The 22332-nt window shown below is 44.6% G+C and overlaps 1 protein-coding gene across 2 annotated transcripts in view; it reads right to left on the bottom strand.

The window, feature by feature from the left end:
- LOC144791495 (uncharacterized) overlaps positions 1–22332 on the bottom strand; it is a 343115-nt gene that overhangs the window by 143554 nt on the left and 177229 nt on the right. The window contains exon 1 of one of the 2 annotated variants that reach the window (XM_078666191.1): positions 15838–16041. The exons of the other annotated variant lie outside the window; for it this stretch is intronic. Coding sequence (XP_078522317.1) covers positions 15838–15903 — 66 coding nt within the window. The 5' untranslated portion in view covers positions 15904–16041. Of the gene's footprint in view, positions 1–15837; positions 16042–22332 lie in introns of those variants that run through there. 2 annotated transcript variants of the gene reach the window in all.

Raw genomic sequence — 22332 nt, 5'->3', positions numbered from 1 at the left:
ATTAGAGGGTATTGCCCAGGAGTTAGACAAACATCAAGATCTCACCTTAGATAGTGGCTTACGCCACAACAGTAAATTTACACCAAAAGGACCACACTTAACCCCTTGCGTGCTTCTGTCGGCCAACGGCCGTTGCGCACACTACCTTCGTAGTGCTGTGCATGTTCGTTGGCCAACGCGGCCCCGCCCACTCCTCTAAACCTCCGCACCGCATCAGAATTGCCGCCGCGGTTAAGTGGTTAACCAGCACTGACGTGTTTCATAAACTAGTAACTGATGATCTGCATAGATTGGAGGACAAATCAGTGGAAGGTAGAACTAGGAGGAATATGGAAAACTGAACTGCTGCTGAACGTAGAGCTCTATATAGTCTTAGGAGCGATCCCTCCCTTGCCATCCGTGAGGCTGACTAGGGAAGGAATGTTGTCCTTATGAATAGATCCTATTATGAACAAGAGGCCATCAGACAACTCAGTAATGAAGATTGTTACAGGAAGGTGGAGGCTAACCCTTGTTCGGAAGCGATGATGATGATCAATATGCCTTTAGCGCATTGGAAAGAAACAGGGCTCTTGTCATAATCTGAATACCAATAACGTAAGATTTCATATCCTAGGTTTGCCTGTCTGTATCTCCTACCGAAGGTATATAAAAAGGAGAAGTTTCCTTCAGGTCACCCAATATTATCTGGGAATGGAGCATCTGTCTGAGTTTGTGGACTCATTCCCCAAACCTTTGGTGATTAACCTTCCGTCCTATATTCAGGATACGAAGGATATACTGAATAAGATAGATGATGTACAATGGGATGACACAATGTGGTTGGTGACCATGGATGTGGAGTCTCTTTATACATGCATTAAGAAGGAGTTTGGTCAGATGCCAATTGACCACTTCTTATCGACCAGAAGAGCAAGTTTTTTGAAACACAATGGCATGATCTTAGAAATGATTGACTTAATTTTAAGTAACAATTTCTTTCTATTTAATCAAGACTGGTACCATCAACAGCAGGGTACAGCAAATGGGATAAAATTTGCGCCTTCCTATGCAAATTTATTCATGGCGTGGTTCGAGAAAATCTATGTTTGGTCTCATCATGCAGGAACGTGGACAAAGGATGTCCTTTTTTGGGGGCATTACATAAATGATGTTTTTATGATCTGACAGGTTCTGAAATCAACCAGTTACAATATTTAAATATTTGAATCAAAATCCATTCAATGTACACTTCACCATGAATAGGTAAAAAACCAGAATTAAATTCTTGGACTTGGAACTATATGTTGAGCATGGTAATTTGCAAAGCACTATATACAGAAAAGAAACTGCTGTGAATAGTAGGTTGCATTTTGATAGTGCCCATTCAGCCAGTACCAAACATGCCATACCTTTTGGAGAATTGATCCAGGTTCGTCGAAATTGTAGTGATGACATACAATTTGAAAAACAAGAGCAAGTATCCTAGCAACACCTTAAAAATTCGGGGCTATAGGGATCAAGATCTAAACCATACATTGAGATGGGTTAGATGTGTTAATAGAACAGACACACTCAAAGTAAAAACCAATAAGGCGGTCCCTAACAAAGACTGCTTTGCATTCATCACTACACATTCACAGCTGAATCAAGATCTTTTCAAAATATTACACAGACATTGGAAAATTCTTAAGGGAGCTCCAGGTGTAGGTTTCCTGATGTGTGATAAACCGATAATCACTTATAAAAGATCTTGAACCTTGAGGGAGGCATTATGTCCAAGCTATACGGCAATAAGACCTATCACCGTTGGTACATGGCTCAGACGTTCAAGGGGCTTTTTTATCTGTGGAAATTGCAATGTGTGTGTCAGAGGGTCGGTGACTGCCGTCCAATAACGGACTTCTCATCCCCAATGCAGGACTGGGCTGGCCCCTTTAATTCGTGTCTCGCCTACGAGGCTGCCTGCCCCGCCCCTGTGACGGGGGCCACGGTGCTCCAATCAGTGACGACTGCTCGTCATAGAAGGGCGGACCAGGAAGACGCGGAGGAGCTGCTATGGAGGACGACTACAGCTACGGAGGTGAGAGAGGACGACGCGGGTGTTGCCGAGGGAGAGGACGACGAAAGCCCTGAGGCGGCGCCGAGAAGAAGGTCGGAGAACCTGCCCCACCACGAGGAACCGGAGGACAACCCTGTGGAAGGACCAACGCGAGGAAGGGAGCCGGAGAAGCCAGGAGGCCACCGACACCGACTACCGCCCAGCCACGCGCAGGAGGACGCGTGGCTATCACAGGTGCGTGACCGCTTGCGTAACCTGTTCAGCTTCAAGCGGGGAGGGACCGGGTAGGAAGGAGTCGGGTAGACCGTAGAGGACCTGTAAAACACTGCACTCTCGGGTCGCTCATAGCCTTGGTGGTGGTCTCTTTGTACGCACAAAACGTACTCCCTCACTACCCATCCCTGATTCCCATGTTTATAAGAGCTGTGCACTAACAGCCACGTTTCTTTCTTTTTGAGCTTGTGGGTGAGCTGGACAACGGACATCAACCCCGGGGAGGAGAGAAAGAGCACCGAAGAACGGAGTAGACGGGAGGAACTGCTGTCTCCCCTGTTTCATGTGTTTGCCTGTAGAGACTTGTTGAACGCTTATATAACAATTAAACCCCTTGCCCTGAACCCAGCCTTGGCTCTGTCGATTCTTGTACCTAAAGGTTACAAGTGGCGAGCCAGATAGGAGTTATTCATCTGCACAGATGGAGGCCATGATCACCAAAATGTCGGAGGGGCAGGCCAAGCTGGAATGGGCAGTAGGACAGGCAAGCGAACAAGCTGACAATGACCGGACAGCATTTTCAGCCGCTATGCAGCAACAAGCGGACCACATCACCAAGCTCACGGAGGGACAGACTCAGCTCCTCACACTGTTGGGACAGCAAAGAGCCGCCGCACCCCCAGGGGCAGTTGTACCCCTACAGAAATATGTTTCAGGCGACGATCCGGTCTCATTCTTTCTGAACTTTGAGAGGGCGGCCCGTGCTAGTGCCTGGCCAGGGGAAAGGTGGCCTTTCTACTTAGCCCCCCTGTTAACGGGGGAGGCGCAGGCAGCTTACCAGCTCGCAAATAAGGATGGTACGGCTACATATGGCCATGTGAAGCAGCTAGTACTGGACAGACTCGGGGTCGATGATGAAAGCCACAGAATAAGGTTCAGACAGGAGAGAGGTCTAGCCAATGACAACCCAAAAACACTCTTCTATAAATTGAAAGAAGCAGCTGACCGCTGGCTGAAACCCCAAGATGGCAACCTAGAGGAGGTAATGAACAAGATATATTTAGAACAGTTCCTTGAAGCACTACCCTATGGGACACAGAGGTGGCTCAGGCAACACACTGGTTTGACCCTGGAACATGCCATAGAAATGGCCAATTCGTATTCCCGAGCACAAATACGCCCCACAATGAAGGAAACCGAGAAACCTACCGCCAATAAAGTCTTCACAAAGCCCGAAAAGAAGCCAGTAAAGGCCTTTCCTGATCCCCAGCCACTCCCATTTAAACCCAGAGCCATACGACCTGAACTTCCTGCTATGTCCGGTCCCCAATGCTACGAATGCGGAGAGTGAGGCCACATTGCAAGACTGTGCAGAAAACGTAAAGAGAAAGAAGAAGAACCAATGGAGGTGGGATATGCGCCTCGTGCCATCCTCTATGCCCAGGAAACAGGACCGGCCTACTACGTAAGTGTTCGACTTGATGACCGCCCTATTAGAGCCTTGTTAGATTCAGGGTGTCGACACTCAGTAGTAAAGAAAAGCGCCTTGACCAGCTCTTCTCTCCTCTTGCACCAGAACGTCAGGATAAAATGTGTACATGGTGACATACGCACGTATCCTCTCGCCAGGGTCACCATTCTAACAGAAAAGGGCACTAGACTACCGTGTGAGGTTGGGGTTCTTCCGGACTTGCCAGAGTCCTTGATTATAGGGACCGACAATAAATGCTTCCCCACGTTGATGGAAGAGGCATTGGCTAAGAACAGGTCCACCAAGGTCATTCCCGGTCTACTGTCCACAGAACCCTGGGCGAATGACTCCAATTTTCGAGCAGCCCAATTGAATGATGCATCCTTATCCTCGGCCTGGCAAAGCGCCCAAGACGCGCTGGGGCCTGATACCACGTACCCCTGTTTTTTGAAACAGAACGGTCTTTTGTACCGGGCAGGCAGCAATACGGCGACTCCTCAGTTGCTGGTACCGGCCGATTTCCGTGAGCAAGTCCTGTTCTATGCTCATGCCCATCTACTAGCAGGACACTCCGGGACCGAAAAAACAACTGAGGCCATTGTTCAACACTTCTATTGGCCAGGGGTGTACGCTCAAGTCAAGAAATACTGCCAGGAGTGTCGGATATGCCAGAAACGCAACCCGTATATTCCTCCCAGGGTGCCCCTTGTTCCCCTTCCGATTGTCGGGAAGCCGTTTGAACGGATAGGAGTTGACATCATAGGACCTCTGCCCAAATCCCACAGGGGATACCAGTATGTGATGGTAGCGGTCGACTATGCCACTCGCTATCCTGAAGCGTTCCCCTTACGCGCTGCCACCACAACCGCCATTTCCCAAAAACTGATCGAACTGTTTTCCAGAATGGGGTTCCCCAAGGATCTTATCACCGACCAGGGAACTCCTTTCGTCTCCCGGCTCATGAAGCAGGTCTGCGCCACGTTACAGGTGAAACACCTGCGTACGTCCGTTTACCACCCGCAAACGGATGGGCTGGTTGAGCGCTACAATGGCCTGATTAAAACCACCCTAAAGAAACTCCTGTCCGGGGACGGCAAACAGTGGGACCAACTGCTCCCCCTTGCCCTCTACGTTTTGAGAAGCCAACACCAGAGTAGCATGGGGGCCTCCCCTTTTGAATTGCTGTTCGGGCGGAAACCCCGTACCCTACTAGAGATAACAAAAGACTGTTGGGAAAAAGAGGGGGCACAAGATGCACAAGAGTTGATGGACTATGCCCAACAACTGAAGAATAGGCTGCATAAACTAAGGACCTTGTCCTATGACACCCTAGAAAAGGCTCAGGCGAAACAAAAACACTTTTATGATAAGGGGAAGAAGTGGAGAGAACTGGACATCGGGGATTGGGTGCTAATTCTTCTTCCCACGTCCACCCATAAATTGCGCAAAGAGTGGCAAGGACCATACCCCATTGTACGAAAGATAGGGAGAACCACCTATGCGCTTCAGATAACCCCTTCACGGACTCAAATCTATCATATAAACATATTGAAGAAATGGTTAGGGCCCCCACCCCGACCACCTGCAGCTGTGTCCATAGCCGTGTCTGCTCCTCATACCATTGATCAAGCCGTGGTAAACCCGGACCTATCAGAGAAAAAAAAGAAGGAGATCGTGGATGGGATGTCCAAACATTCTTCCATATTCTCCGACCAACCTGGTAGAACGACAATGGCTGAACATCACATACCCACTCAGGCTGGGGTCGTGGTTAAACAGAGACCATATAGGGTACCGGAGGCCAGAAGGCTCCTGTTACAATCAGAAGTGAAGAAAATGCTCGAAGCCGGGATAATAGTGCCTTCCAAAAGCAATTGGTCGTCCCCAGTGGTGTTAGTGCCAAAACCCGATGGAAGCACTCGTTTCTGTATTGACTTCAGGGGGGTCAACAGGGTGTCAAAACAAGATGGTTACCCGTTGCCAAGGGTTGATGAAATGATCGAGCGCCTTGGTGAGGCCCAGTATATAACAACTATCGACCTCACCAAGGGCTACTGGCAAGTGCCTTTGGCCCCTCAAGACCAGGAAAAAACAGCCTTCATCACTCCAGACGGGTTGTTCCACTTCACGGTGTTACCCTTCGGGTTACACGGAGCACCTGCTACTTTTCAGAGACTTATGGACACTGTTTTGGCTCCCTATACCCAATTCGCAGCTGCTTATCTGGACGACATAGTCATACACAGCCCAGATTGGAATACCCATTTGCAACACCTCGAACTCATACTTGCTGCCCTGGAGAAAGCGGGGTTGCACATCAATTCAAAAAAATCAAGGATAGCTTTCACACGTGTCAAGTATTTGGGGTATGTCCTGGGTAGTGGGCAACTATATCCCCAGGAGGAAAAGGTCCGAGCAATACAGACACAAACATTTCCGACGACCCGGAGGGATCTACGGGCATTTCTGGGATTGGTCGGGTACTACCGCCGCTTCATTCCTGATTTTGCCTCCCTATCAGCCCCCCTAACGGATATGCTGAAGAAAACAGCGACTTCAGTACACTTCAAACAACCTTCTCCTCAAGCCACTACTGCTTTCCAACTCTTAAAGGATGCCCTTTCTTCGGCCCCTGTATTGGTAACCCCGGACTTTACCAAACCTTTCTGTTTACAGACGGATGCATCGGGGGTAGGTTTAGGCGCTGTCTTATCTCAGCCTGATGAGGAGGGCCGGGAGAAACCCATCCTGTACCTTAGCAGGAAATTGTTCCCCCGTGAAACTGTGTATCCCACGATTGAGAAGGAGTGCCTGGCCGTTAAGTGGAGCATCGAGAAACTCCGTTATTATCTGGAGGGCCGTCGCTTCACTTTAATCACTGACCATGCCCCCTTGACATGGCTGTCCCTGAACAAAGGACGGAACGATCGTATTATGCGATGGTTCCTCGCCCTGCAACCCTACGATTTCGAAGTGTGCCATAGAAAGGGAACTGAGCACTCCAATGCTGATTACTTGTCGCGCTACCCTCTTTCCCCCGATCGGGAAAAGCTTGGGGGGGAGGTTTGTCAGAGGGTCGGTGACTGCCGTCCAATAACGGACTTCTCATCCCCAATGCAGGACTGGGCTGGCCCCTTTAATTCGTGTCTCGCCTACGAGGCTGCCTGCCCCGCCCCTGTGACGGGGGCCACGGTGCTCCAATCAGTGACGACTGCTCGTCATAGAAGGGCGGACCAGGAAGACGCGGAGGAGCTGCTATGGAGGACGACTACAGCTACGGAGGTGAGAGAGGACGACGCGGGTGTTGCCGAGGGAGAGGACGACGAAAGCCCTGAGGCGGCGCCGAGAAGAAGGTCGGAGAACCTGCCCCACCACGAGGAACCGGAGGACAACCCTGTGGAAGGACCAACGCGAGGAAGGGAGCCGGAGAAGCCAGGAGGCCACCGACACCGACTACCGCCCAGCCACGCGCAGGAGGACGCGTGGCTATCACAGGTGCGTGACCGCTTGCGTAACCTGTTCAGCTTCAAGCGGGGAGGGACCGGGTAGGAAGGAGTCGGGTAGACCGTAGAGGACCTGTAAAACACTGCACTCTCGGGTCGCTCATAGCCTTGGTGGTGGTCTCTTTGTACGCACAAAACGTACTCCCTCACTACCCATCCCTGATTCCCATGTTTATAAGAGCTGTGCACTAACAGCCACGTTTCTTTCTTTTTGAGCTTGTGGGTGAGCTGGACAACGGACATCAACCCCGGGGAGGAGAGAAAGAGCACCGAAGAACGGAGTAGACGGGAGGAACTGCTGTCTCCCCTGTTTCATGTGTTTGCCTGTAGAGACTTGTTGAACGCTTATATAACAATTAAACCCCTTGCCCTGAACCCAGCCTTGGCTCTGTCGATTCTTGTACCTAAAGGTTACAGTGTGCCACATGGGCATGAACAAAACCTTGTGCTTTGCATACAATAGCAGATACACATATGAGGTGAAACAATTTATGAATTGTCAATCCATATATGTGATTTATGTAATTGTGTGCAACTGTTCACAAATATATGTTGGCAGCACAGTGAGGCAATTACATGTGCGTAACCAAGAACATCGAAGCGCCTGTTCAAGGAATGACAGTACTAATGCCCTTGGGGCCCATATCAGTAACTCTGGCATCCCAAAAGTCAACTTCAAGTTTCATGCGATTGATTATGTCCCTCCCGATAGGAGGGGGGGGACAGAGAGTTACGCCTGAGACAGCTGGAGGCACTTTGGATATGTAAATTAAGGGCAGTGACATCTGGGCTAAACTCGGACAATGAAATGCATTATCTGCTGTAATGAGTACCTTGTACTGATAAAAACCATGTATTTGTGTATGTTCACTGGAGTCTATTTGTTATTGAAGATGATCTGCTTAACCTTCTGTTAGATTAAGCAACATTCCCAAACCTGTCTGTTACATTCATGATTTGGAAAATGTGTTAGGAGGTATTTCCCCTGTTACCTCCTTCATTATGCGTTGCACATATGTTCTGCTTCTAAACTATTATGTCTATCAAGAGATGATCAAAAGCAAATCAGGACCTAATCTTGTTTTTTAATATATACACCGAATGTGGTGTTGTAGTGAAAAGAGTTAATTAAGTAGCAGTATTAAGTATATTGTCACATATGTTGTAATGTGTAATCATAATCTGATTTTGATATCACGAATACTGTGGAAGTGAAGTATTTATTGGTATAACTACAACCAGATTTTTTTAATACTTTGGAATATTCCTTTTAGTACTCACACAGTGGTGGTGATACTTTTTTCTTTGTCTCCTACTATCCGTCAATTTTAAATACACGGGGCTTTATATAGTGATATGACCATGTTAGTAAGTTTGTGCAAACTTTGGGATAAAATGACCTAGAACCTGCTAAATAGAGTATCTGGGCATGTGTCTCTGGCAGCAAGGGAGTATAGGCTATCGGATGACTACACCCAAAATGAATACTGTGTACAGAATACTGTTGTGCACGAGCTAACTTGAGATGTTCTTGGATGTCCCGTAAGATGGAGAGGCTCCATTGGTTAATGAACGGGCATAGTAACGGTAGAGACGGTGATATGAGTAGTGTATATGATATAGTATGGTGGAATGTGGAATTAGTATCAGCTGACACTGAACTGTGCGTGAAATCAATCACGAGTAATAAATAAACCGTTTGAATTGACAAAATGTATTCTTTTATTTTAAATTAGTATTTTAAGGAGTTTCAGTTGAGGCGGGCTTGGCATTATGTTTTGATAACTCCTATCTTTACATGTGATGCACTAGAGGACACTAGGACTTGTGATGTTGGTCACGGGAAAATGCAATAAAGTTGCGTGATGTCACAAATTGCCATCTGTTATTGAATTCGAACAATGAAGCTTGCAGAGTGGGAATATCATCAGGGTCATGTACATGACCTGATTACGTAGTTATGAAGAACCACATGGTTGGCTTAGAGAGCCATGTGATTTGTGACGTTTTTACTTAAGTCTTTCAGTTCAGCGGCGGGTTAAAAAATACTGCGTCTTCCGAGAAATGTCTATGAAGTGACTTCTATCGAAATGGAAAAAGTAAGTGAATGCCCGAAATACATATTGTTGTTGGCAGCGGGAGCACACACGATAATTGCACTAGTATGCTGAATGATGGGGTGAAGAATTAAGCTCAGGTGAGGCCATGTTGTACCGGTGCTGGCTTATATGAGCATGCTGGCTAACTAGAAATGGACATGAGAGTGCTGTAGTACGGCAGGTTATTTTCATTTTATTTTATTTTACTTTATTGTATGTTTCACTATTCCTTACGAAGCCCTGAACCGCGTACATTCTAATAATATCGATGCTGTGGCGGTTTTTACGGCAAATGGGGTTTCGCGTTGAAACGCAGTGGGTGTTCTTACAAAATGGACATAGCTGAGTACGTGGGCAGACTAAGTAAAGAAAATTATAAATTGATTAGGAATATTGTTATGGTATGATGGTCTGTCCCAAACGGTTGGGGTTATGTCTTGAAATATTAGAGATGGTGTAATGTGGGCATATTGGTGTAATGGTGTGATTTTTTTGACCATTTTGATATGCAGGTTATGGTAACAGTTGACAATCAGTGAAATTTTTATAGCGTTACGTTACACTTACTTTTTTACAGCCATAGATGCCTCACCTATCATAGTGAGCACTTGACAGTCTGTTTGAATATAAAGACCATGAACTGGATTTGACCGCGTATCCTGAAATTCAACTTCATCATTTTGAGATAATGATAGTTGGTGCCAGTTTCGCTAATAAATGTTTGCCAGTTGAGTCTCTCTACTGATTTAGGCCATAATAGTGATATTGGTTGGATTTTATTGTAGCAATTGGGGATTTTACGGAAATGTAGGTCCAAACCAAAGCGTGTGGCTGGGATTCATTTGATTTGTGGAACGAAACTTAATTAATTTGAAGCGAATGTATAGTGATGGTTCCTCAAGGATAAGAATTGATCGCGAAGTTACTGTATGGACTTAGGCCATATCACTGACATTAGGTGTGATTTTTTCTTGTAGCAATTTTGGACGTTGTAACATTCTGAGTACATTCCCGATAACCTTCTAGATTGGAGTACTTTGACTACTGGTGAGGATTAATCCAAGTTTTGGTTTCTGATGTAATTGGTGGACACTAGTGGGTGTACAACATCCGTATGCATGTCTGTGTCCATCTTTTTTAATCTTTTTTATTAACACCTAATTTGTGTGTATTCATTTTTTATCTTTATTAGATGGTTTGAATTGAGGTTCTTGTATGACACTGGCTTCCTTGTTGGGCTTTTCCCTTGAATTCTGGGGGTTAGAACTTAAAGAACTTAAATAAATCAGCATGTAGTTCAGAAAACACACCCTTGTTTGTTGCACAAAAGCCCAGCCCTTTATTCAACAAAGACAATTCTGTATCATTCAGTGTACGAGCTGAAAGGTTAATTACAAGAGTATCCATCTCAGAGATGTTAACATTAGATCTTATACAATTTGCCCAATTAGTTGTTCAGTTTCTTTCTCTGAATCCTGGTAAGGGCATTTCCCTTGAATTCTTTCTAGACTTCACTGGGTGTTTGTGTACTCTCTCTTTTTTCTTTCCGGCTCTTGTCACTTATAGACAATTTTGAGTATTACATCTATGTTGGAGTATGTTACAGTACTAAATGGCATACTCAAAAATCACTGTTAAAAAATACTACATGGAGAAAGGAATTTCACTTTTGGTAACAATGAGAATCATGGCATGTTTCAAAAAAATCCTTTATGTTAATGTCTATGACGGTTGTATATCCTGTAACCAATTGATTATATGACTGTACTTACGTTATGCTTGCAGCCCTGAGGAAGCCCTATTCAGGGCGAAATGCATTGGCTGCAGTTTGGCTGCATTATCTCACCGCCTTACGACGTGTGTGGTTCGAGTATCCGATCTTCTCAGCCTCGCCAAGATTCACTTCCATATGTATGCAGACGGCACCCAAATCTACATCAAGATCCACTCACTTGATGACATCAAATCACTCGACTCCACACTACAAAAAACCCAAACATGGCTGACCAAAAACCATTTGAAACTAAACTTCCTCAAAACGGAATTCCTCTTAATCGCTCCCCCTAACAAAACTCCCACTATCCTGGATTGGCTGAAGCACTTAACAGCGCTCAAAGGACAACCTCTCATCGTCGACTCAGCAAAATCGCTAGGGATAACGCTTGACTGCAACTTAAAGATGCAGAAGCATTTCAGCGCTTCCACAAAAGGAGCAAACTTCCACATGAAGACCCTGCGAAAACTGAAACCCTTTCTGCCAGCCCTCGATTTCAAACAAGCAGTTCAAGCCCTAGAAATACCTAGAGTGGAATATGGGGTGGTAACCTTATGCGGCCTCCCAAGGTCATCAACAGCCCCACTACGAGCCACTATCCAAAGTCTTTGGGTTCCGGGGGGAGCTGCGAGACGGGTTCAAAGAGAAACTCTCACATATCCCCTGACCTGAGAGCCCTCAACTTGCTACCATTTGAAGCTAGAATGCATCTTAAAATCGCTTGTATGACGCACAAGTCCCTACACCACAATTCCTCACACTACCTAGCTCATAAACTGGAGCTCTCTGCGGGCAGCAGAGCCTCCAGGAGTGCCAAGACTCTTCTTCTTAAACCACAACGATTTGCCAAGAAAAAAACCTATATCCGTTCATTCTCTGGTATGGCTCCTAGGATCTGGAACGCTTTGCCCACTGAAACAAGAACAAACCCGTCCTTTGCCTCCTTCAAAAAAGAAGTGAAAGCAATCCTCATGGCTAAATTCACGTGAACTATGTCCTTTTAGCTGGTAAAGAAATTCAGGTTTAAGATGGCTGATATAGATAGGTGCAACCGATGCAGGCAACAGGGGGCAGGATTCCTTCAACTTCATACGGGCTTACTGGGAGCAAGTATTAACGGCGCTAGACAGCATGACAGGCCGCGCTTTAGAGAGGGACCCGCTACTCACCTTACTGGGGCATACGGCACAGATACCTGCTTCACACAGGAGGCTCGTAGCTTTATCGTTGCTACTAGCTAAACGGAGAGTAGCCTGTAGATGGGGCAGGGGGCGAGCCCCAAAATGTAAGGAATGGATGGCTGACCTACTCTATTGCCAGGAGCAAAATACTACATATGCTGAGTTACTACCATTAGCCTCCAGACCCAAGGATATCTGGGGCCCCTTAAGGAGTATCTTATACTGCATAGTGATACAGAGCCAGATGCCGAGCCTTCAGCTACCATATAAAACTCCTGTTGTACAAAGACATGTAGATTAAGTGCATTGGACATTGCATGCTAATCGGCTTGTCAATACCTCGAACGTACTACTATGTTCCACGTGATGATTATTCTAGGATTTATGATGTGCATTACCACTGTATGTTTATTGAATAATATGATGTATTCTGACCATGGAAGGGGGGGCTTATTATGACGATGTGCTGATTCACTGTGACAATGTTTGAGCGCAATCCAATGAGAGATGTAATTTGAAAACTGGAAAAATAAAGTTTAACATTTTTTTTAAACTATGTCCTTTTAGCTAGCTTTACTGTATATTATAACTATCTATGTCTTTGTGCTCCATAGTTGTCATTTTGTTTTTCGCGATAGCTTATGTATACATGTATAAGCTATGTATAGCTGTTTCACCTATATCTTTGTTTGCTACATTTTGTTTTCTACATTTGACTTGTAAAGCGCTCTGATACTCGCAAGGGTCTTGTTCGCACTATATAAAACCCTCAAAATAAAAATAAATTAAGAAAAATCAAATATTAAAGAATCAGATATAACATCACTGAAGAGTCTTGATTGATTCTCTTGTTTTGCATTTGTGCATCCTAAACACTTATGTTGTCTCTTTGTGCTTTTTGTTAAATATCAAACCATTCCTTCCGCAACTTGATTTCAAGCATGTGGTCCAAGCGCTTGTCTTACTGAGATTAGACTATGGCAGCGCAATGCTCTGTGGCCTCCCCAAACACACCTTGGCTCCTCTAAGGGCATCACTGAATGCTGCGGCTAGACTGGTTACAGGTACCAAACAAAATGTGTATATATCCCCATTCCTAAAATCTCTCAAATGGTTGCCCTACGAAGCTCAAATCCAGTTGAAAAATTGCGGTTCTGGCGCACAAAGCCCTTCACTTCAAAACCCCAAGGTATCTAGCGCAAAAGCTTGAATTATCCTGTGGTGGTAGAGCTTCAAGAAGCGCTAACACTTTCCTCCTAAAACCGCAAATCTTTAACAAAAAGAGAACTTGCCACCAAGCCTTCTCCGGCGCCACTCCAAAGATTTGGAAATCTCTGCCACCGAGGGTCCGCAGAATCGCCTCAATGACTGACTTCAAACTGGAAGTCAAAAGATTCCTAATGAACAAATTCCTACCTTAATGTGGCTAGGCTCACCTGCTCAAAGTCATTGCCCCTACAACCACTTGACCAACATTGGATATTGCTCTTCTTTACCGCATAATATTTCCCCCCTGTAGTCCGATATTTACCTGTTTATTTTATTACTCTCCTTTGACCCATTCGTAGTGCAATTATATGGTTATTCTTGTTTCTACTCGTACATGATGCATGTTACTGCATTTATTACCTTCCTTCCATCCTTTTGTAAAGCGCTCTGATATCCTTTGGGATCTTGTTTGCACTATATAAAAATTTATAAATAAATGAAATAAATAAATAATGAAATATGGGCCTCTTGCACCATGGATCTTTTTGTGCCATGGAGGTTAGAATCTTCTATGGATTTTTCAACAAGCCTTCCTAAGATTATACACCTTCTGGGGTGTTTAACGGATTTCTTCTTCCCCTGACTAGATTTGGACCCCCTGCACCTTGGGGAGGATGATTTCACGACAAGGTGGGAAATCCCATCTTTTGCTCATGGTTAACATAGTCAAATGGAGATAGCATAACCAAAGCTGTTTTATGGTCTCATTGGTAAATAACGTAACAGTGGCATCCGATGCCGGTAGATTTACGACTCGCCAATACATTTTTCTCAGCAATTTTATTGGGACAGCCGGATGTGTTTGGACAATGGTGGATTACTTTTGTGTGCAGACTCCTACTTGAAGTAAAAGATAAGTCCTCCGGCTTGCACCTATTCCCATCTGTGGCTCATGAACACAGGTCTGGAGAGCTTTATAGCATGACCATGCAATTATCAATTACCTTTATAGAGTTGAACAGAGGGAAATTTCCTAGAGCCCAATCTTTTCAACAGGAAAATGATATCCTACAGATTTGTGTGTTATTCCAATAAAATGAAAAAACATTGACATCATGATTCTTTTTCCGTTGTCTGCGAGACTTAGACAAAACATTGGGCTTACCTGCTCATTGGTAATCATTGAAATGGTTATTAATCTTAAGTAATAAGTTTTTAAATTTTAATACTAATACCAGTGACACAGGTAGTTAATAACATAAATGACTGGATAAAACTGAAATAACAACACTATGCGCCTCTCCCTTCTTACCAGCTCTAAGCAAGTACAGCACCACTGGAATAAGGAACTTGGGGCAGCGGTGTGTCCACATGATAACTCCAAACGAAGATCAATGTAATCATCGCCTACAAAGGTCTCAGCATTCATAGATATTTGATTTGAAAAAAAAACTCAGAGCGATCCTGGCTGTGTGCATATTACCAGTACCAACATTTTTTTAATTTTAGCAGCTGAACCAGTAACAGGGGCAAAGCTTATCCCTGAGCTGATGTGACAATTGCCTAAATCACAGGCTCCAAAATGTTAACACTAAAAGGTTACTCTCATAATAAAAAGAAACTCACAAGCATAAATAATGTATGGCTCCTTAAATATAGAACTAACTTACCTCCAATTATCATAATTAGTCCCTCACATTTGTAATCGACAGACTAATATGTATTTCGATCTCTGTTCAGCCTCTTGTCATGATTACTCTTACAACCCCTGTCGGTAGTATGCGGAGTGCTGGTCTTGCCTTACTAAAATGGCAAATAATCTATATATGAAACATACCATATTTCTCTCAGGCCAGCAATACCACTGTCTCCTTGGGTCCTTATTCCTTGACGTTCCACTTTGTTTTTTTGGCAGGGATTTGATTTGCCCTGCATTAATCAGTTATTATTCTTATTATAATCAACATTTGACATGTATCAGACATGAATACAGGATGCAATACCCAAACACAACAAAGAGGTGATATGAAATACCAGCATTGTCAAAGGCAATCAGAGATTATGCAGCCTATTATTTGCCTTCCTCGAGCTTCTTGTTGCTCAAAAAGGGGATATTTGTGACTCTACATACACTTCATTGTTTCATTTTACTCATCAGTTTCACTAAGTAAAACAGATTTGTCAGTTGAATGTCAGTCACAAGCACACTGAAAGTATGGAGATGTCACACATAAGCAACTTAACACTGAACAACTTTGTGGACCTTCTACATGATAAAGAAATAAAAACAAAAACTTTCTGAGAGTGATTTACACTTCCTGAAAACAGATTTTAAACGGAACGTACCTGCAATGTCGTCCCTTCCCTGGACAAATTCAGCCCAGCCTGAACCTCCTGCGTCGATGTGGCCATGGAACCGAGGGGTTCGAGTCGAACTGGCCGTGAAGAGGCTCTGATCGGGGCTCTTCTTTAAATATGACCTGGCTGTTTGAAACTGTCAGTGCTCTGCACACGCTTGCATGCAGAAAGCTTCTCAGCAGTCAGTAGAAACTCCCCCCTCCCCCCCGCCTTTTTAAAAATTCCAGGACGAGAACTGCACTTTCACTTTCAACCTGACTGTTAATTTATTCTGCCGTTTCAGAGAATGGGTCGACTGCTTTTAAATATAAATCCAGATTTCACGTGGATTTTTTAGCTATTGGGTGATGGGACGATTATTTTTAACCCTTAAATTGTCATCTTTGAAGACGTGATACAGTAGGGAAAACTGTTAAACTTATAAGTGAAATTATAATAAACGTGCACAAGTTACACGTGAGAGAAACACGTGAGAAAATCTCGAGAAATATTAGTTATACTCGCTTTTTTACTAATACAGCTGCAGCAAAGGAATTCTTACATGCTTTGTAGGCTATGTACTGTATGTAGGCCATGTAGGCTTATTGGATTATAAGTATGGCTTTCTCTTTTTTTTTTTTAGTAAGTTTGAATTCAATATGTATAAATGTATTCCTGTGGGAGATGGCAGGGGCCACGGGAAGCTTTACATCCACAGGACCATGAGTCCTAACGCCTCGGTAAGGGGGGGGAATTTGTGGAGGGGGAAGGGGGGCAAGGGTGGTGGGGTTTGGAAGGTGTGGGTAGTTTGTTGGGGAATAAAAGGGGTAAAAACCACGGTTGGTACAAGACACAACACAAAAAAATATTTGTAATACAATGTTGAACTGTTTAAGGAAGTTGGAGAGGATGTGTAACATGCACACTCTCTTTTTGATTGTTATGACAAACCCGCTTCGCTGTTCGAGCCGACTGCTAGCTGAACTGCGGTCTCCCAAGGAGGGGCGCAACGTCGAGGGCTCTGAGGCTGTGCCTGGGTCAGCTGCATCTGTGGGGGCAAAGCAAGCAAGCCGCACGGGACTCCAGGAACCAGGAGTCCGTGCGAGACTCCACCTGTGCGGAGGTCCGCCCACACACACCGGCCCCTACTTAACTTCTTGCCGGACCCGCTGCCGCGGGTCCCGCTTCGCTGTTCGAGCCGACTTCTAGCTGAACTGCAGTCTCCCAAGGAGGGGAGCAACGTCGAGGGTTCTGAGGCTGTGCCTGGGTCAGCTGCATCTGTGGGGGCAAAGCAAGCATGCCGCACGGGACTCCAGGAACCAGGAGTCCGTGCGAGACTCCACCTGTGCGGAGGTCCACCCACACACACCGGCCCTTATAACATCAATCTGCTCACGCAACGCGGGACGCAATCACGGGACGGAGCCCGACGAAGCCCGGACAAAGGGCGGACAGTCTGGGACAGAACGGGGCAGGGCAGGGCCGCTGACTTTGGTTGTTGTTACGTGGACATTGCTTGTTTGGACGTGGTTGCAGAGTCTTCTGAAAACGTACATGTGAGATTTTAATTTATTGTTTGTATTCACAACTGTTTTTAAGGTTCGAGGGAAAGAGTTGTAGTAAGCCCACTAGTAGCGTAGTTCTGGAATCAAGTTGTGTCAATTGTGAATCGGTCGTTTGAGGACCTAGATAATAATCATGTCTAAAGTAAAAACTGTTAAAAACCCTCCCGGTTCAGCCACACTGGATAATTATCTTGTTAAGGTGGTTGATAAAATTAACAAAGATCGTCGATTGTCGTTGGGAAGGGGGAGCCCTACAGCCTCACAACCTACTTCGCCTATACCATCTATTTCCCTGTCTATCCCGCCATTGGATGTTAGTTGTAATCACGACCATTTGGAAATTTTACCTATGGTGGTACCTACCGAATTAGATATTAATCTGGCTACACCGGACGTTCCCCATGATTCTCCAGTTCAATGCTCCCCGGTGCCTAGAGTACAGAGAGTACTTAGATCAAGCAGAAACATTAGTAGGAACATACAATCAAAACGGGGGGGAATAGAAATAAAGAGTAGATTCGCCACCTAATAATGTTGTCTGTGATTCTGACCCAATACCTAACAATACCCCGGTCAAAATAGATACTGAGCAACTAGATTTTCTGATTGGTATTATAGATAGTAAGATTGACAAGATAGTTAAACCTCTATTGGACAAACTCGATTTAATCACAGTTGAAGTGGTTAGATTAGGAGGCCTTCTGGGACCTTATTTGGATTTAAGTACTGGAACCCAAGTAGTAGATAAGGGCCAAGGAGTCAACAATGAGACATCTAAGGCACGCTCTCAGGTATCTTGTGCAGCAGTTGCATCAGCAACTAAACCCCCGCAAACAGTACGTAGAGATACAGCAATTATAATAGCCCCAGAGAAAAAGCCAGGGCCAATTGAAGGGAAGACTAAACGTTTTGTTAATTCACAGCCTGATCTACCACCAGACTGTGCACCGTATGTGGCAGTCCTAACAAACGTCCCACCAGAAACAGTAACCAGGCACCTAATTAACCCAGAATCTCATGAATCATTGAAGAATAAAACTGTGTCATGGCTTAATCGAGAGTGTGGTTTCCCAGTGGCATTATCAGACCAGATCTTAACCTGTTCCATGCTCATGACGAGCTCACCTTGTCATGAGGCACACTGGAGCTGTGCTCATGACAAGGTGAACTCGTCATGATAAATGGGTTTTCAAAAATGTCAGCACCCAGCGGGAATTGCCTTAGCAGTCAAGGTGTTAACTACCAGAAGAAGAACTAACTGGATAGGCAGTTCACATAAGAATATTAGTGGCGATTGTATTATTGTAAATTTTCGAAGCCCACATCTCGCCACCACTGCACTGTTAAGAGCTACTTCCCTACCTTATCACAATCAGGGAATTACACTCCGACCACTGGGATATTTCTATAAGCATTTAAGCCACGAGCCCGTCAATGATCTTACAAGGGGTAGAGGTAGAGGTTTTAACACGCCCACTGGCTACGAGGTTGCCACATCTAACCGATTCCAACTTTTGAGTGGTCTAGACGTTAATGACTGACTGGAATCTGACCTGTCCCTTTCTCTACTTGGGGCAGTAGCCCCTCTCCCTGGGGCCGGGGCGGGGGATGAAATAGCAGAAAACGTAGCTAATGTACGTGAAAGTGACTAATTTAGTACCTCATCCAGCCTTGGGGTCGCTAATGGCGACCGCAGTGATTGCATGTTGGTAGAGGTAGAGCAGCGGGCAATTTCACCTCCCATGAACAAATTGCCCAGTATTGACATAATAAGCCTAACCACTATTAGGTTCGATGAAGCCACTGGATTACCGTCATGTTTAATCGCTAGCTGGAATATCGCAGGTTTACCATCAAAGGATGATATCCTGGGTTGGCCCGAGTTTGTCAATACCTTTGATATAATATGTTTCCAGGAAACATGGTGTATAGGCCTAACTAGCTATAACGGTTTTGTCTCATACCATTTACCCGCTATGGCTTCTCCTTCTGGTAGAGCCAAGGGAGGGCTCTTGGTATTGATCTCTGTCAAACTTCCTATCACTGTGAAAAAACACGTACTGGTTGGGGCTCATTCCCAGATTCTATGGCTTTATCAGGCGCATGGTAGAAATATTTTATTAATTCATTTTTATAATAATATTTTCGACAGCTCAAGGCACCTGGTGGTAACTGCTCTTGAGGGTGCCCTGGACGACATAACTAGGGGATCTAATGTTGTCTTTGATTTTATTTGGGCAGGGGATTTCAATACTGCTATTTGTCTCCTCTCCAATCAAAAGGTCTGTTGGATTACGAACCATTTTGGGGATGTTGAGCTTCATTTCCCACACAATCAATATGGGGAGTCTCTGAATAAAGTCCTGGCATCCCATGATATGGAAATTTGGGTCAATGCAAAGAACGATTTAGGTGATACTATCCCCACGTTTACGGGTAGGAACGCAAATACTGTAATTGACTTTATTTGCATGTCCTCCAACCTTATTCCTTGGTGTAAGGCCCCTAAGGTCGTGGATAATTTACTTAGCGATCATAACTGTATCATCATTGAGGCCTCCCTATGGAAAGAAACACTTGTACCTAGTTCAGGTGTTATTGTTAATATCGAACCACATAGACCGAATGGAATTAGAATTAGATGGAAGGGGGACAAAGCTGAAATTACGTCCAATTCAATTGTTAAAAGTTGTTTAGTAGAAATCACTGCTATTCTTGAGAGTGTTGATGTTAATGCTGTTACTGTCCTTAATTTTATCAATATCAATTCTATTATTGACAGCAAATTTACTAAATCTGCCAAGGGCAAATCAGACCATCGAAGGGGGTGGTTCGACCATGCTTCCACAATTGCGTTAAAGGAGTTAAAAGAGGCATTGGCAGTTAAACCAAGAGTCACAAGTGTGGTCACCCAGCATAGGCACACCTACCAGGCGGCAGTAAAGCACAGGAAGATTGAGCTATAGAAAGAGGCCTGGGATAAACTCACACAGGCTGCTGAAACTTCTAACTGCTCTTTATTTTGGGCAACAATCAACGGTCCATTTCTTAAAGATGATATAGTGCCTGAATTGACCTCTAATGTTGACAGGAAACATGGGTGACACACTTTTCAATAATCTTTGACTCTGATAGACCGTTGGGTGATTATGTCGATTGTTGGCCTATTGTCCTGTTGAATATTACTATCACTGAGGTCATAGATAGTATTAGCTCCAGTAACGGGGGGAAGGCTCAAGGCCCCGATGGGGTCCCTATCGACGTGTATAAACTAGTCCCTGAGTTATGGGGCCCACTGTTAGCCAACGTTTTTAACGCTTCTGTGTGTAAGAGTGTTCCGCCAACTTGGGAGGAATCTATCATAATACCAATTTACAAGAAAGGAGATAGAGGGGATTCACTCTGTGAAGATAATGAGCAGGGTGTTATTAATTAGGTTGGAAGAATAGGCTTCATCAAATGGCATTCTTGTAAATAGCCAATACGGCTTTAGAAAGGGGCGAGGGACTATAGAACAATGTCTAAATCTCGAACTTCTGATAGGAAAGTACACTCAGGCTAAGACGGGCTCTCTTTATCTCTGCTTTGCAGATCTGAGTAGTGCCTTCGACATGGTGGACCATGCCATCCTTTGGGCTAAATTGCTAGAAATGGGGGCACCCGAGGGTATTGTCTATTTTTTGGCCCGACTTTATGTCAATCTGCGCACTAGTGTATGATATGATCCAAGTGGGGAGTGTACTTTTAAGTTCAAGATTGGACGAGGTATAAGGCAAGGATGCGTTCTCGCCCCATTGCTTTTCACCCTTTTCATTAACAAAGTTGATATCGTTTTAAAAACGATTGTGGCAGATGCTCCAAAAGCTAATAATCTCGACGTCCCGGTTCTACTTTACGCGGACGACGCCGTGTTACTGTCCAAGACCCCTATAGGTCTTCAACGTTTGATGGATAGGTTTTCGCTTTTTATAAAGGACAGAAAATTGGTGATTAACAAGTCCAAAACCTATACCATGGAATGTGGAACAAGGCGTGGGAAACCCTATTTGTATTTTATTGATGGACATAAGGTCCAACAAGTGGACAACTTTAGCTATCTTGGCATAATTTTCTCAAAGAACTGTAGCTGGACCAGTGAGCTCATTAACGTTCGAGCCAAGATGGCGAAAAGTGCCCATGGGGTTATTAAATTTGCCACTAAATAAGGGGACAAACGGACTAAAGACATGTTAAAGATCTATCAAGCGAGATGTCTTTCCATTGCCCTCTATGGTGCCGGGGCCTGGGGTTTTGCTACAGCTGGGAGCTTACAAGTAGAGGAAAATCTTTTTTTAAAGAAACTCTTGTGCCTGCCCACTTTAGCTTCTAACGACCTGGTTCACCGAGAGCTCGGTATTCAACATCTGTCCGATCTGATCGGCCTAAGACCATTAATGTTACGGCGCGCGATCTGGATGAAAGAAGAGACATCTCTAAATAGAGTAATTATTGGCGATTGCCTCTCTGTTGACAATTACTTAAAGATTCCTTGGATCAAATACATTATTGATAGCTACCATGAGATCTATGGTTTTAACATTAAAGTGGACAGACTAGCTGCCTCCGATTTGCCTAAAAATGTAATGAAGAATGTTTTCCTGACATACAAGTCAGAGAGGCGGCTAAGCAATAGTGTTAATCTTTCCACCTGTGTGTTTCATGCTAGATTTAATGAGAGTGTGGGTTACCAACTATATTTAAGTATTTAAGCCAAGTGACCAGAGCGTCTCATCGGTTTGTTCTAACCAGGTTGAGGTTCGGGATTGTGCACCACTTGGTGGCCTTTCCTCTAAATAATAAGCATCCGGCTGGTCTGTGTCCTTGTGACAACGTTACCCCACAAAGCACTCTGCACTTTTTACTGCTATGTAAACTTTATGGAAATTTTCGCATAGCTTAT

This window comes from Lissotriton helveticus, chromosome 11 (genome assembly GCF_964261635.1).
Source record: "Lissotriton helveticus chromosome 11, aLisHel1.1, whole genome shotgun sequence".
Taxonomy (NCBI): Eukaryota; Metazoa; Chordata; class Amphibia; order Caudata; family Salamandridae; genus Lissotriton; species Lissotriton helveticus.
This window is presented reverse-complemented; position numbering and strand designations above follow the sequence as displayed.